This window comes from Sciurus carolinensis, chromosome 2, assembly GCF_902686445.1.
Source record: "Sciurus carolinensis chromosome 2, mSciCar1.2, whole genome shotgun sequence".
Lineage (NCBI taxonomy): Eukaryota > Metazoa > Chordata > Mammalia > Rodentia > Sciuridae > Sciurus > Sciurus carolinensis.
Genome location: NC_062214.1, coordinates 21,174,246 through 21,188,443, shown reverse-complemented (window position 1 = coordinate 21,188,443; position 14,198 = coordinate 21,174,246). Strand labels below are relative to the sequence as shown.

At 42.9% G+C, this 14,198-nt stretch overlaps 1 protein-coding gene across 3 annotated transcripts in view; it reads right to left on the bottom strand.

Moving 5' to 3' along the window:
• The window catches only part of Samhd1 (SAM and HD domain containing deoxynucleoside triphosphate triphosphohydrolase 1), a 44,775-nt gene extending 38,169 nt beyond the window's left edge, over nucleotides 1-6,606 (bottom strand). The window contains exons 1-2 of one of the 3 annotated variants that reach the window (XM_047538836.1): nucleotides 6,352-6,606; nucleotides 2,028-2,094 (exon numbers count right to left, since the gene is read on the bottom strand). In XM_047538836.1, coding sequence (XP_047394792.1) covers nucleotides 2,028-2,094; nucleotides 6,352-6,457 — 173 coding nt within the window. In that variant the 5' untranslated portion in view covers nucleotides 6,458-6,606. Of the gene's footprint in view, nucleotides 1-2,027; nucleotides 2,095-6,290 lie in introns of all 3 variants that reach the window. The other 2 variants (XM_047538835.1, XM_047538837.1) reach the window with 2 other exon arrangements.
• Nucleotides 6,607-14,198: the final 7,592 nt, after the last annotated feature.

The following is a 14,198-nucleotide window of genomic DNA, read 5'->3' as shown; positions in this document are numbered from 1 at the left end:
TGGGTATGTTTTTATTTAGCAAGGATATGGGATTAAATAAAAATTTAAAGTAGTCATAAACTTGGATACTTAAACTAAAGTAAGATTTTCTGTTCTACCATATTTCTGCAATCTAATGCTTCTTACAACTTGACACGTACATTTGATGTAACAAGGGTAATTTCCTAGAAAAACCTTCATAAATTAATAATCATAAAATTGAGGAAATACAAGAGGTGTTTGTTTATCTAAATTGGAATCCCTCTCCAATGCAGAGTCCAGGATGAGAGCTTACACACAGGTCATTTATTTTTGAGGTCTACACCCTGGAATAGGAGTAGGGGACCAAGAAGGGTAAAAGGAGAAGGAGAGAAAAACAGTACAAGGGTACACCAACAAAGTGGTGGCACTCATGTCACTGTGAGCAACTCGGGCTGCTAGAACTATCATCCTGCACTGTCCAATAGAACTTCTGCAGTGACGGAAATGCTCTGTATCTGCTCTGTCCCACACAGTAGCCAAGTGGCACCTGAAATATGGCTAGTGTAACACAGGAATTGATTTTTTAAATCTAATTTAATTAATTTAAGCATGTAGCAAGTGGCCCACCATATAGGATAAGACAGATGTAAGAGTCCTACAGAATCTATTTCAGAGTCATAGGCAAAACAAAAGAAATGTTCCTTCTGGAATTTTGTCTTATCAGTGTCTCCCCAGGTTCTTGGAAGAGACACTGGCCTTCCATAAATATTTGTTGCATGAATCAACAGTATTTGGGCCCACAAAAAAAAATATAGCTTCCTTGAAAAAATATGTGATTAGAACAATTCCATTTAGTTCAAATGGTAAGCAACTTTTATACATAAGAAATAGCAAGGGAGGGCCAGGGGCAGTGGTGTAACACCTGTAATCTCAGTGACTCAGGAGGCTGAGGCAGGAGGGTGGCAAGTCCGAGGTCAGCTGTGGCAACTTAATGAGGGCCCCTCTCAAAATATAATAAAATAAAGCACCCCTGGGTTCAATCCCCAGTACTAAAAAAAAAAAAAAAGAAAGGCAGAGAGATTTTGAGAGGAGTGAGATAGGTGAAATGTGATTATAAAAGAGCCAAGATGAGGTCCCTAAGATTCTGATTCAAAGGACACTGAAAGTGCTGCATGATCTTTTTTTCACAATCTACTTTCATTATCAAATTCTAAGCAATAGTGCATGAAGTAATTCAGTATAATCCTTTGTTTTGATATTTTGGTTACTGTTACCACAACAACATTTAACTAAGTGAAATTCTAGAAGAGACCATATTTCATCATTGTTGCCAATTCCCTAATAGAAACAAAATCTCCATTTTAAGCAATTTGTAAGGGCTGGATCCTGACCTGAGATCTTTAAAGTAGTCCCACTTTAGAACTTTAGCCATACATAAAATACCTATGTATGTGTGTATAGGTGTAGAATTTATTAAGGGCTAATCATGTACTTCAACATTTTTTATACATGGATACATCACAATCTTAAGATAGGTTTAGGAAGACCAGAAATATGTTCAAGATAGGGTGTTTTCCTTGCCAATATATTTTTTTCCTATTGGTTCCTAAATATTTTCTGGTGTGCATAATTCAATAATTTTGAACTTGAAAGTAAAACACTGGTCACACAAACTTCATGAAAGCTCATCAACAAAATTCTTTATATATATATAAATATATATATATATTTATATTTATATGTTTATATATATATTTTTTTTAGTTATTAATGGACCTTTATTTATTTATTTATATGTGGTGCTGAGAATAGAACCCAGTGCCTCACACATGCTAGGCAAGTGCTCTACCACTGAGCCACAACCCCAGCCCAAAATTCTTTAAAGTAGGAATCATCAGTAATATAAAACACAAGATTTGCACAACAGAACAAATAGCAAAGGATACTGCTCTAAAACATTTCATAGATTTATCATAGATTTAAAATGAGTATCAGTGATATTGGGCTTTGTCCCTCAAAGGTGGATAAAATATGTTTGGTTCCAATGTGAATTTTATCATTCTTACCTAACTCCAAGATAGTCAAGATGTGACTCATCAAGACAGAGTAGCTGTGAACCTGTGATTTTATTTGCTAGGGAAGAAAGAGGAAAAAAAAAAAATTTTCAATATTTACAACATAAGTTTTTCAATTTCTTTCAATTTGAATCAATCAGAATTTACTCAGATCAATGTTGACTGAGGACCACTACAAGCAATGGACCATGCCAGGTATGGCTGGTCTTCCCCTATCCATAGGTTCCACATCTGGTGTGAATGGAAAAATACTGCATCTGTACTGAACACATAGAGACTTCCTTTTCTTGTCATTATTCCCTAAACACTACAATATAACTATATACATAGCATTTACATTGTATTAGGTATTATGAGTAACTAGAATGACTTGAAATCTGTGGATACAGATGCACGCATGTATATGACACCATTTTATATAAGGGACTTGTGCATCTGTAGATCTTGGCCATCTGCTGCCATCCTGGAACCAAACCCCCTTAGACCCTGAGGCACGATGGTATCATTTTTTTTTTTTTCTACTTAAACCAAGAAGCATTTTTTGATGCATCATATAAATTGTTTGCAAGAAAAGTCAGCAGCAAAAAGTAAAGTAAAGGGGATGGGGAGATAGCTCAGTCGGTAGAGTGCTTGCCTTGCAAGCACAAGGCCCTGGGTTCGATCCCCAGCACCACCAAAAAAAAAAAAAAAAAGTAAAGTAAAACCTGATTACTTGAGGGTTTGCCAGGTTCGTGACTTCTTGGTTTTTAAACAGGCAGATTTTGGGTGGAAATAGGGAAAGAAACAAGCCTATTCTTAAAATGACAAGGTTAAAATCATTGACTGAGGAATGCCCAGAGTGTTGATTTATCTCTAAAACTTCCTTGGAAAGCACACTACTTTGTGTTTTGAAAGACTATACAATGACAACTTAAATTCTCCTGATTGAGAACGACTATTAACATTTTGGATAAGACATTTATCTATACGTTTTGTAATTTTACATAAATGAAACTGTCTTATAACCTATTTTCCTCACTCCATGTGATAAACATCTTTTTTTGTCAATAACTAAAACTCCCACATCATTTTTTTTTGTGGGGGGAACCGGAAATTGAACTCAAGGGCACTGGACCACCGAGCCACATCCCCAGCCCTATTTTGTATTTTATTTAGAGACAACTGAGTTGCTTAGGGCCTCGCTAAGCTACTGAGGCTGGCTTTAAACTTTCGATCCTCCTGCCTTAGCCTCCTGAGTCGCTGCGATTACAGGTGTGCACCTCCGTGCCTGGCCTCTTCCACGTCATTTTTAATAGTTATTCTGTATTACAGAGTGTAAATGAATCATAATATATTTAACCCTTTTTTCCTAGGTCTTATTTTCCTTATTGCTAAAAAGGGAATAACTGGATCCATATCACCAAATATTTTACAAGATAAAACATGTAGGGGCTGGGGACATAGGTCATTGGTAGAGTGACCTGGATTCAATCCCCAGTACCATAAAAATAAATACACAAATATCCAGCTCTGCTTTGTTCCTAGTGGTGTGACCTTTGTAAAGTTACCTAACATCTCTGGGCCTCACAAACATCTTTAAAAAGTGTGGATTATAGCATCTAATTTCAGAGTTCTTGTGAGACTGTATTCCATGAGGAAAAGAAATCAGTACCTTAGGCTTGGATTTGTCAAATAAAAACAAATCTAGATACAGATAGATTTTAATTAGAAAGAAAAACTACTGCAAATAGGCGGAAGATTCCAATCTCAGAAATCCACAAATGGCTCAAAATCAAAGAGAAAACGACTTTTCTTTTATAGGGTAAAGGATGGGCAAGCAGAGGTAAGCAAGACCTTTGACCAGGAAATGACCACGTGGGTCTTACAGGACAGCGTCCCACACTGGTCAGCAAGTTCCCAGGAGAAGCTGACCAGGGGACATGCTCCATATCTTTATTGCTGAGATCTGGGGGCAAGCAAGAGTTCAGGGCCTGTAAAGAAAGAGAGAAACCGGGGCTGGGGTTGTGGCTCAGTGACTAGCACGCATGAGGGCCTGGGTTTGAGCCTCAGCACCACATAAAAAGAAAATAAAGGTATTGTGTCCATCTCTAAAGAAGGAAAGAGAGAAACCTGACTAATATTTGGCCAAGACAAAGCAGACAATAAGATATAAGCAAGAGGGGACAATGAAAGCACATAGTGTCACATGGTGTCTTCTGTTAGCCTTAGACTGTGGGTTCGAGGGGACACAGACTATTTTGGAGGCTAATGAATTAACTGACAGAAAACTGCTGAAACAAGAATGCCAACAAGAATCACCTTTTAGAGATAGAAAATATAAAACTAGAGCTGGGCACAATGGCGCACCAGTAATCCCAGCAGCTCGGGAGGCTGAGGCAGGAGGATCAAGAATTCAAAGCCAGGGGCTGGGGATATAGTTCAGTTGGTAGAGCGCCTGCCTGGCATGCACAAGGCTCTGGGTTCAATCCAGAGCACCAAAAAAAAAAAAAAAAAAAAAAGAGAGAGAGTTCAAAGGCTCTGCAATTTAGTGAGGCCTTAACCCTGTCTCTAATAAAATACAAAAAGGGGCTGGGGATGTGGTTCAGTAGTTAACTGCCCCTGGGTTCAATCCCTGGTACCAAAAAAAAAAAAAAAGAAGATATAAAACTATTTCATCCCACCTGTTGCTCATCAAAGGAAAAAGGCCCCTCCCTGTAGTGGGGGAAAAAAAAGAGAAGCATAATTCTCTATATTCATGCAGTCTTTAGGTCCTAAACCATTAGAGTTCTTTCCACCCTAGTCTTCACCCCACAACTACAAAGGTTTACTGAATTTGCAAATCAAAGCCACCGGGAACCACTCTCCTATTGAACACCAGAAAGTGAGGCAGGGGTTAAGCTTCACACCACCACAAAAAGTGGAGCAGATTTCAAGTGGACGATGGATACCTGAACATGAACTGGTAGAGTAGACCAAAACTCTCAACCTACACACTTCCCCATGCATGACCACGTTGTGGAATGTTGGGGATTTGGTGGTCAGTTAACAACTCCAGAGTTCAGATTTAGGAAGGGAAACTGCTAACAAAGAGCAAAACATAATCATTACCCAACTTTGGAAACACAGTCAACAAACCTTGAGCCCTACTGGGTTGATATGGCAGTCGGGGGAATTCATAGATTCACAAAACAAGGGGGAAGTTCCTTCCCCTTAGGAAAACCCCAAATTCGGGCGGGGGGATGTGGGAACAGAAACATAAAAGCATCAAAACCTCTCATGTGGCAAGTGTTCAAGGAGCTGCGGTTACACAGTGGGGTCCCCAGAGCCTGGTAAGACTGACAGCAAACCTCCCATCAAGGTCTGGGGGAAACTGTCTTCTACCTCAAAGGGGGACCCAAGCGGGTGTGGCAGTGCAGACCTGTAATCCCAGCTACTCGGGAGACTGGGACAGGAGAATCACAATGTTCGAGGCCAGTCTCAGCACTTTGTGAGACCTTGTCTCGAAATTTTAAAAGGGCTGGGAATATAGCTCCGTGGTAGTGTCCCTGGGTTTAATCCCCAGTACCAGGAGAAAAAAAAAAAAAATCCTGCGATGAGTACCTAATACATGCTGGGAACACAACACTGAGTCAGGCAGAGTCCCTGTCTTCAGGGAGTGTCCAATTTAGCAGAAAAGCCAGAGGTGATTAAAATCTCCTTTTGATGATGTTTCGACAAAGGATGCTTGAAGCCGAGGCAGGATGATCTCAAGTTCAAGGCCAGCCTCAGCACCTTTGAGAGGCCTGGCTCAAGATAAAAAATAATAAAAAGGGCTGGGGATGGGGATGTACTCAGTGGCGGAGCACCGCTGGGTTCAATCTCCAGTTTAAAAAAAAAAAAAAAAAAAAAAAAAAAAAGGTGTTGGGGGTGGCAAGGCTCTCCTGTCCAGCCCTGGGGTGGTAAGTTCCTGAAGAAAGTCATCAGAGTAAGATCCAAATCCACACTTGCCCCTCCCAGGCTCACAATCCCCAACCCGGAGCCCCGGGTCACAGGTCCACCCTCTGGGAGCCCCCGGGTCGAGTCCCCTGCTCCGCCTGGGCCCCTTCTCCGAGGGCCCTCCGCCTCCTGTCGTCCCCCCAGCCCCCGCCTCAGGTCCACCCCTCTGGCGCCTCCCGAGTCAGCCTCCGCGTCTCGGCTGCGGGTCCTGTCGTGAGGCCCCCTCTCTCCGGGCGCGTCTCCACAGGCCCGGCTGCCCCCCGCCTCGGGCCACCATCCCTCGCCCCTCCGTCCCGCTACCTCGGAAGTTCTCCAGCAGTGCGGACTCCTGGAAGCCACAATGCTGTAGGAAGGAGCACACCTGCTCTGGGTCCCAGGTCCGGTGGTCGGGGTGGAGTTTCGGGCGCGGGGTCCCGTTCGCCGCTGCAGAAGGAGTGTTTGGTGGGGTTCTTGGGCTGCCATCGCATCGGGGCCGCTTAGAGGGCTGCTCCGAATCGGATCTCCGCATGGCTACACCCGGCGCCGGGCAAAGCCCGGTTAAGAACCGTGGCGCCCAGCCCGCGCGCAGGCGCACTGACAGCTGAGCGCCGGCGGCGAGTCCGCTCAGCATGTCAATCTATGGGCCTCCTGCGCAGGCGCACTGGCAAATCAGCGCTTGAGCCAGACCGCCCTGTGGCTCTAGCCCCAGGCTCGCTGCGCAGGCGCAACGACCGTCGGGTCGTCAGTCCAGCTAGGGTGTTTACGGGAAAGGGAGGAGTTAGAAACCAAGTTGGGGTTGTGCAGGGGGTTGTCAAGAGGTGCTAGTAAATACAGCGCTGGAGGAGAGCGTGCCTGGGTTCAAAGCAAATCTGGCTACACTCCGGATTAGGGGGTTATTCTGGTGGGTTTCGGGTATCCTCCTCCAAACGTGCACTAGGTTTCCCCTTGGCGTTTCAGATACCCTGAAACCCCTAAGAGACCAAGCACCTGCCAGTACCTTTCCAACACAGACAAAAATGGGTAAGGGAACGAACCATTGGAAGACTCCCAAAATTATTTCAAACCTCACGCGAGGGGATCTTTTTACATTTCCCAAATTCTGCAATCTTGCTGGGTATCGAGAGGACCCTGGGGATGCCTGTTTTCAGGTTTCTATGCAGGGCAGTCTTCAAATTTTCCAAATGGAGATAGATCCACGGAAAGAAGAATCCTCGACCCCTCTCTGGGTCCTAAATCTCTGGATAATGGGAAGTGGCCAGTCTGATTACTTAAAATTTTTCTGGGACTTTACCAACTGGTAGTAACAGCGTATGAAAATGGCAGACATTTCCCCTTCATTTTAGCCACCTTGGGGCGTGGCTCAACTCCCTTTATAAATCCTGGTCCATGCATTATTGGTAAAAAGACTACAATACGATTAATAATGAAGCCCAATACACCTTTCCAACAAGCAAGCCATGGATCCATCTAGGCATGAAGAACGGATGAGGCAGATGAGTTTATCATCAGCCATATGAACTAGTGGTCTGATGGTCAGCCAAAGGGCTGGGGTGTAGCTCAGTGGTACAGCACAAGTGCAGGGAGGTCCTGGGTTCAGTCCCCAGTATCAAAACAAAATATTGTTAGCCAAAAGCTCTCCTGTGTGCTAGAGGCTATTCCGAAGTCTTTATAAATACTAATTCATTTATTTATCACAATAACCTTGGAATGTAAGAAAGTGAGATACAAAGACAGAGGTGTAGCTCACTGATAGGAGCACCTGCTTTGCATTTGAGAGGCCCCTGAATTCAGTCCCCACTATCAAAGAGAGAGAGAGAGAAGGAAAGAAAGAAAGTAAAAAGTAATTTTCCTGAAGTCTCACAGGTAGGAAATGAGAAACCTGGATTCAAACTCAGAAAATGGAGTCTGGCTCCAAAATCCATGCTCTTAATAACTAGCCAACCACTGCTTGTTAGTGGAGATTCTGATGTAAAGTTGTTGTTTTTTTCTTTTTTGCAGTACTGAGGATCGAACTCAGGGCCTTGTGCTTGCAAGGCAAGCACTCTACCAGCTGAGCTATCTCCCCAGCCTGCTGTAAAGTTATTTTCTATTAGCCACCAACATTTTCACTTGCTTGCAGTTCCCACAGACCCTTGGGGGAAAGTATAGGGAGGGGTTCTATTTTCACAGAAGACCAGGCCCAAAAAGCATGCCCTAACGAGCTACAGAACTGGAAAACACCTGTCACTTGCCAAGACTTATGAAACTGAAACAAGACGGTAAAAAAGAAAACAGATAGCATTTGTCTGAGTGACATATCATAAGTCAGAAATAATTTATTTGAAAAACTGTTTATAAGACTTGTGGGAAAATCTTCCTCTACAGGTTTCCTAGGCAATAAATTAGGTAATATAAATAAACAGGGTTTTTAGTTTAATCACTTGGACTTGTTCAGTTGCTTTTGCGAATTTTTACTTAGTTTTTTTTTTATTAAAAAGCATAATTTCTGCCAAACGCTGTGATCCTTGTCTGTAATTCCAGCTACTCAGGAGGCTGACATAGGAGGATCCTAAGTTCAAGGTCAGTCTTGGAACCTTAGTGAGACACTATCTCAATATACAAAATCAAAAGGGCTGGGGTTATAACTCAGTGTTACAGCACTTACCTAGTATGTGAAAGGCCCTGGCCTCAATTCCTAGTAGCACCAAAAAAAATGTGTAATTTAAGCTATGTTTATTGTTTCCTCCCCATCTTCTATTTCTGAGGGGCCCTTGATATTGTGAAAGATGCTTGGGTACTTGCTCAAGGTCACATGGCTGGTAAATGACAGAGTCTAAGTGGCAGTTGAGATTCTAAGGCAGCACGAACTCCAAAGCTTAGGCTCTTCCCAGTTTGACACTTCACTCTACGTGTAGTCCTGAGGCCTCTGTTCCACCCCGGCATGCCACACAATGACTGGAACCCCTGCCCATGCTCTCTTTTGTGAAGTTAAGCTTGCCATGCTCAGTACTAGAAGAGACAATATGATCAACTATTTTAAGACCCACTGCCCAGTGACCTTGAGTACTCCCAGCAGTTCTTCCCTGATGTCCAACTCTCTGTCACCCAGCCAGTCAAATTGTGCAATTTTATTCCCAGCAGCATTAATCTTGTGGTTTCACATCTCTCCACAACTTCCTCTGCAACTAGAACTGCTGGTTGCCACTGCCAGCCGACATCACTCCCTGGTTCTCAGTTTCACTTCCTCTCAGTTTCACTTGACCTTTTATGGAACTAGGCCTCCTCAAAACATTCTTTACCCCAGCTGTGCAAATCTCAAAGCCAAGCCAAAATTCTTTAAAAATAAAAAGGTGCAAGTACTGTGCTGGTGGTGTAGCTCAGTGGTAGAGGACTTACCTAGCATACCTGAAGCCCTGGGTTTGAACCAGCACTGGGAGAAAAAAAAAAAAAAAAAATACTGATTTCTTGATGTGATAAAAGTAGCACTCAAGAAGGAAAACCTGTGAAGTAAAATGTGCACATACACACAGAGCCAAAGGTCACCTCCTCGGGTGTTCTCAGAAATTGTACTTGGGCCTTGCTTTGTTTTTTAAAATTTTGATTCATTGTACATAAATGGGGTACAACTTTAGTTTCTCTGGTTGTACATCAAGTAGAGTCACACCATTTGTGTAATCATACATGTACATAGGATAATGTTTGTCTCATTCTATTATCTTTCCTTCCCCCCACCCTCCCCCCACCCCTCATTTTCTCTACACAATCCGCCCTTCCTCCATTCTTGCCTCCCCTGCCCCTGCTTATGTATCATCATCCATTTATCAGAGAAATAATTTGGCCTTTGGTTTTGGGGGATTGGCTTATTTCACTTAGCATGATATTCTCCAATTTCATCCATTTGCCTGCAAATGCCATAATTTTATTATTCTTTATAGCTGAGTAATATTCCATTGTATATATATACCACAGTTTCTTTATCCATTCATCAATTGAAGGACATCTAGGTTGGTTCCACAGTCTGGCTATTGTGAATTGAGCAGCTATGAACATTGATTGTGTGAACATTGTGTATCTCTGTAGTATGCTGATTTTAAGTCCCTTGGGTATAGGCCAAGGAGTGGGATAGCTGGGTCAAATGGTGGTTGTGCCTTACTTTATAATTTCTAATCTTCATAACAATCTCCATGAATAGATATTACAGTGTTAGGCTCCTGTGTTTACAAATATACTCATTAGTGGGGTGCAGTGGTGCATGCCTGTAATCCCAGCAATATAGGAGGCTGAGGCAGGAGGATCATTAGTTCAAGATCAACCTCAGCAACTTAGTGAGGCCCTACGTAACTGAGCAAGACCCTGTCTCAAAATAAAAAAAATAAAAGGACTGGGGATATTGCTCTCTGATAAAGCACCCCTGGGTTCAATCTCTTGTACAAAAAAAGAAAAAAAAATAGTAATGCAAACAAACAAAACACCCAAATGCACTCATTAATTCACCCATCAAATACAAACATTTACTGTATGCTTTCTATTTGCCTGACACTGCAAATAGACTCCTGGGACACATCTATGGACAAAATAAAACAGAAACCCCCTTCCCTAGTAAAACTTATATTCTAGGGGGAAGAGGCAGGCAACAAGTGATGATATAATTAGCAAAGATAAACTTGTATTTTGGGAGTTGGCACTGTGGGAAAAATGTAGAGCAGGGTAAGAGAGCAAGAGCAAAGGGAGTTGGGTCCCCATTTTGAATGGGGTGGTCAGGACTGGTCTTTGGAAAAGGTGACAGTTGAGCAGAAACTTTGCAGGTGGAGGAAAAGCATTCCAGAGAGAGTGAACAGTAAGTTTCCTGAAGTAGAAACATAGCTGGAGCTGAGAAGTAGCAAGGAGGCTGCGGCAGAATGAGTGAAAGGGGGAGCAGCCAGAGATGAGGACAAACAAGGTGCACAGCGTGGGAGCCACGGGCACAAGCAACCGGGAGGTCCCATCCTTAGGGCTCCATGTCTAGAAGCGAGAGAGAGGCTCTGCTCCTCCAGGTCCAATAGAAAAATTGTAATAAAATGACTTCAACAAGCCTGGGTTGCATCCCTTTCTGAACTAATCCCTGTGGACAAGGTTAAAAAAGGATTGACCCAATCAGGTCACATGGGCAAAGGGGAAGGTCTAGTTCCAAGAGGAAGAGAATTTGTTCTGGGCAAAGACCCTAAGTATAGCCATTTAATAGATGTGAAGCTTAGAGAAGCAAAGTGACTTGTCCAGTGTTACACATATGTCCTAGGTGTTCTGGGATTGGCATCTGGATAGGCCTTGAAAACCATTGTTCTTTTTCTGCCACTTCAGAGGAGCTTGAAAGATCTATTGCATTTAAGCTCTTGCAGGAGCAGGCCATCTTATCCTATGAATTATAGAATGACTCCCTGTGATTCAGTGTCTGGGGTAGGAGTAGCCATGTACTTGGAGGTTGGGATGCTCAAACACATAATGAAGTAAGCAGACTTCCCTTAGGGGTTGGGGTACCTCCAGGTAAAAATAACTAACAGATCCTCTTTTCTTTTGCAATACTGGGGATTGAACCAAAGGTCTCTTGTTGGGCAAGTGCTGTACCACTAAGCTGCATCCCCAAGCCACTCACAGATCATTGCTAAGCTGGGTGCGGTGGCACAAGTCTGCAATCTCAGTGACTCAGGAGGTTGAGGCAGGAGGATTGCAAATTCAAAGTCAGCCTCAGCAATTTAGTGAGACACTGTCTCAAAATAAAAAAAATAAAATAAAAAGGACTGGGGATGTAGCTCAGTGGTTAAGCAACCCTGAGTTCAATCCGCAGTACAAAAAAAAACCAAACCAAACCAAAACAAAACAAAACAAATATTTCATGGCTAAGAGTCACATTTTAAACATGGCATTGGCTCCTAAATATTCAAAATGGTAGTTGCATCAGCTGATCTATTTCAGTGTAGATTTGCTTGGTAGCCCTGAACGTACAACAGAAGAGGGTTTTGCAATTGCTATAGTGGCTAGCCTAAAACCATTGAAGCCAACACTGCGGACAGAACACTTTACCTGTGTACTTCCAACTACATTAGACAACTTGCTGAGTTTTTTAGCCAGTGCAAATTGAATTTTCTCTTTGGTGTGTATATTCTGACTTCCTATAATTTTTTCATTCCTAGCTGAAAGCATTTCCGAAACACTACTCCAGATATCCAGTACTGTGTGACTGATTTTTTCCTTGTAGTGACACTCACATCCGATCCAATGTCACACAGTGCCTGCTCTAGTGAATGCCGCTCTCCACCTGCCAAGGTCACAAAGATCCTTTTCTTTAAAAAATTCCTTGCTGCTCAGTGAGTGAACCCATGGCGTGACTGAGTTATGTCCCCTCCGGATTACATCTGTTGACACTTCAAATCCCAATGTGACTATATATGGAAATAGTGTGTTTAAGGAGGTAATTGAGGTTAAATGAAGTCATGATGAGATAGGTGAACGCTTGGGGAGGGAGAAAGAAAGTACATGAAGACCCTGTTCTCTAGGGACGTGACCCAGCCATGCATCTTTTTTAGTTAGATGAGCAAAACCTCTTGTGCATACTTGTACCAGATCATCAAGGAAAAAAACCAAAACAAAAACCACACAACCCGCCCCCAACTTCAATCACTTTAAACATCCTGAGATTCATTGTACCCACAACTGATTTATGGCTAGACTGCTTAACCAAAAGGAAACATTCTGAACACCAAGTATCAAATGATTGACATGGGATTGGATTTTCAAAGAAGCTTGCCTGAGAACCTGTCTGTTTCTTGTTTCTGCCCAGGAAAATCACATATATAAATAGTCATAGGGCCCAACCCTGGGCACTTGTGTCACTTCTCTTCTCTGGGAGGCCAGGGGTGCCTGCAGGCTGCCTTAGGGGTGTGTAGGCCTTTGTTGTCCTTACTTGTACCTTGCTTCTGATGCATTCTGGAATTCTTCTCAGGGGTCAAGAAACCACAGGGCCTTGGGCTGGGGTTGTGGCTCAGTGGCAGAGCGCTTGCCTAGCATGTGCGAAATACTGGGTTCGATTCTCAGCACCACGTATAAATAAATAAGTAAATAAATAAAATAAAGGTCCATTGCCAACTAAAAAATATTTAAAAAGAAAAGAAAGAAATAAACCACAGGGCCAAGCTGAGGTTCCATGGCCCCTGGAACTCCCTGGATTGCTGTCCAGTGACAATAAGAGTAGGACGCTAATCTGACAGAAGACAGGTATCCTTATAAGAGACACCAGGCATCTTCCTCTCTCCACTCACACAGGGTCCTGGGAAGGGTCAGGGAAAAGGCAGCTATCTGCAAGGCCAGGCAGAGAGGCCTCATCAGAGCTGAGTGTGGTGGCACATGCCTGGAATCCCAGCTACTAGGGAGACTGAGGCAAGAGGATCACATGTTCAAGGCCGGCCTCAGCAATGTAGGGAGATCCTATCTCAAAATAAAATATAAAGGGTTGGGGGATTTATCTTAGTGGTAGAGTGCCTGCCTAGCATGCAGGCATCCCTGGGTTTGATCCCCAGGATCCAGGAAACAAAAGAGAGAGAGAGAGAGAGAGAGAGAGAGAGAGAGAGAGAGAGAGAGAGAGAGAGAGAGAGAGAGAGAGAGAGAAAGAATATATAACTGGAGAGGGATGCCTCACTGGAAACAAAACTTAAAGCTTATTGGCATTTTTTGGTGGGGGTTTGCTGGGGATAGAACCCAGAGCCTTGTGCAACTGCTCTATCACTGAACTACACCCCTGCCTGCTGGCATGTTGACTTTGGAATTCCAGCAAAATAAAGTATCACACCTGTTTCTCTAAGCATGCTGTTATTAACAAAACACCGAGCTATCCCACTCCTTGGCCTATACCCAAAGGACTTAAAATCAGCATACCACAGAGATGCAGCCACATCAATGTTCATAGCTGCTCAATTCACAATAGCCAGATGCCAGATTATGGAACCAACCTAGATGTCCTTCAATTGATGAATGGATAAAGAAACTGTGATATATATATATATATATATATATATATATATATATATATATATATATAAACACATACACACAAATGGAATATTACTCAGCTATAAAGAATGATAAAATTATGGTATTTGCAGGCAAATGGATGAAACTGGAGAATATCATGCTAAGTGAGATAAGCCAATCTCAAAAATACAAAGGATGAATGATCTCCCTGATCAGTGGATGATGACACACAGTGGGGGGTGGGAAGGA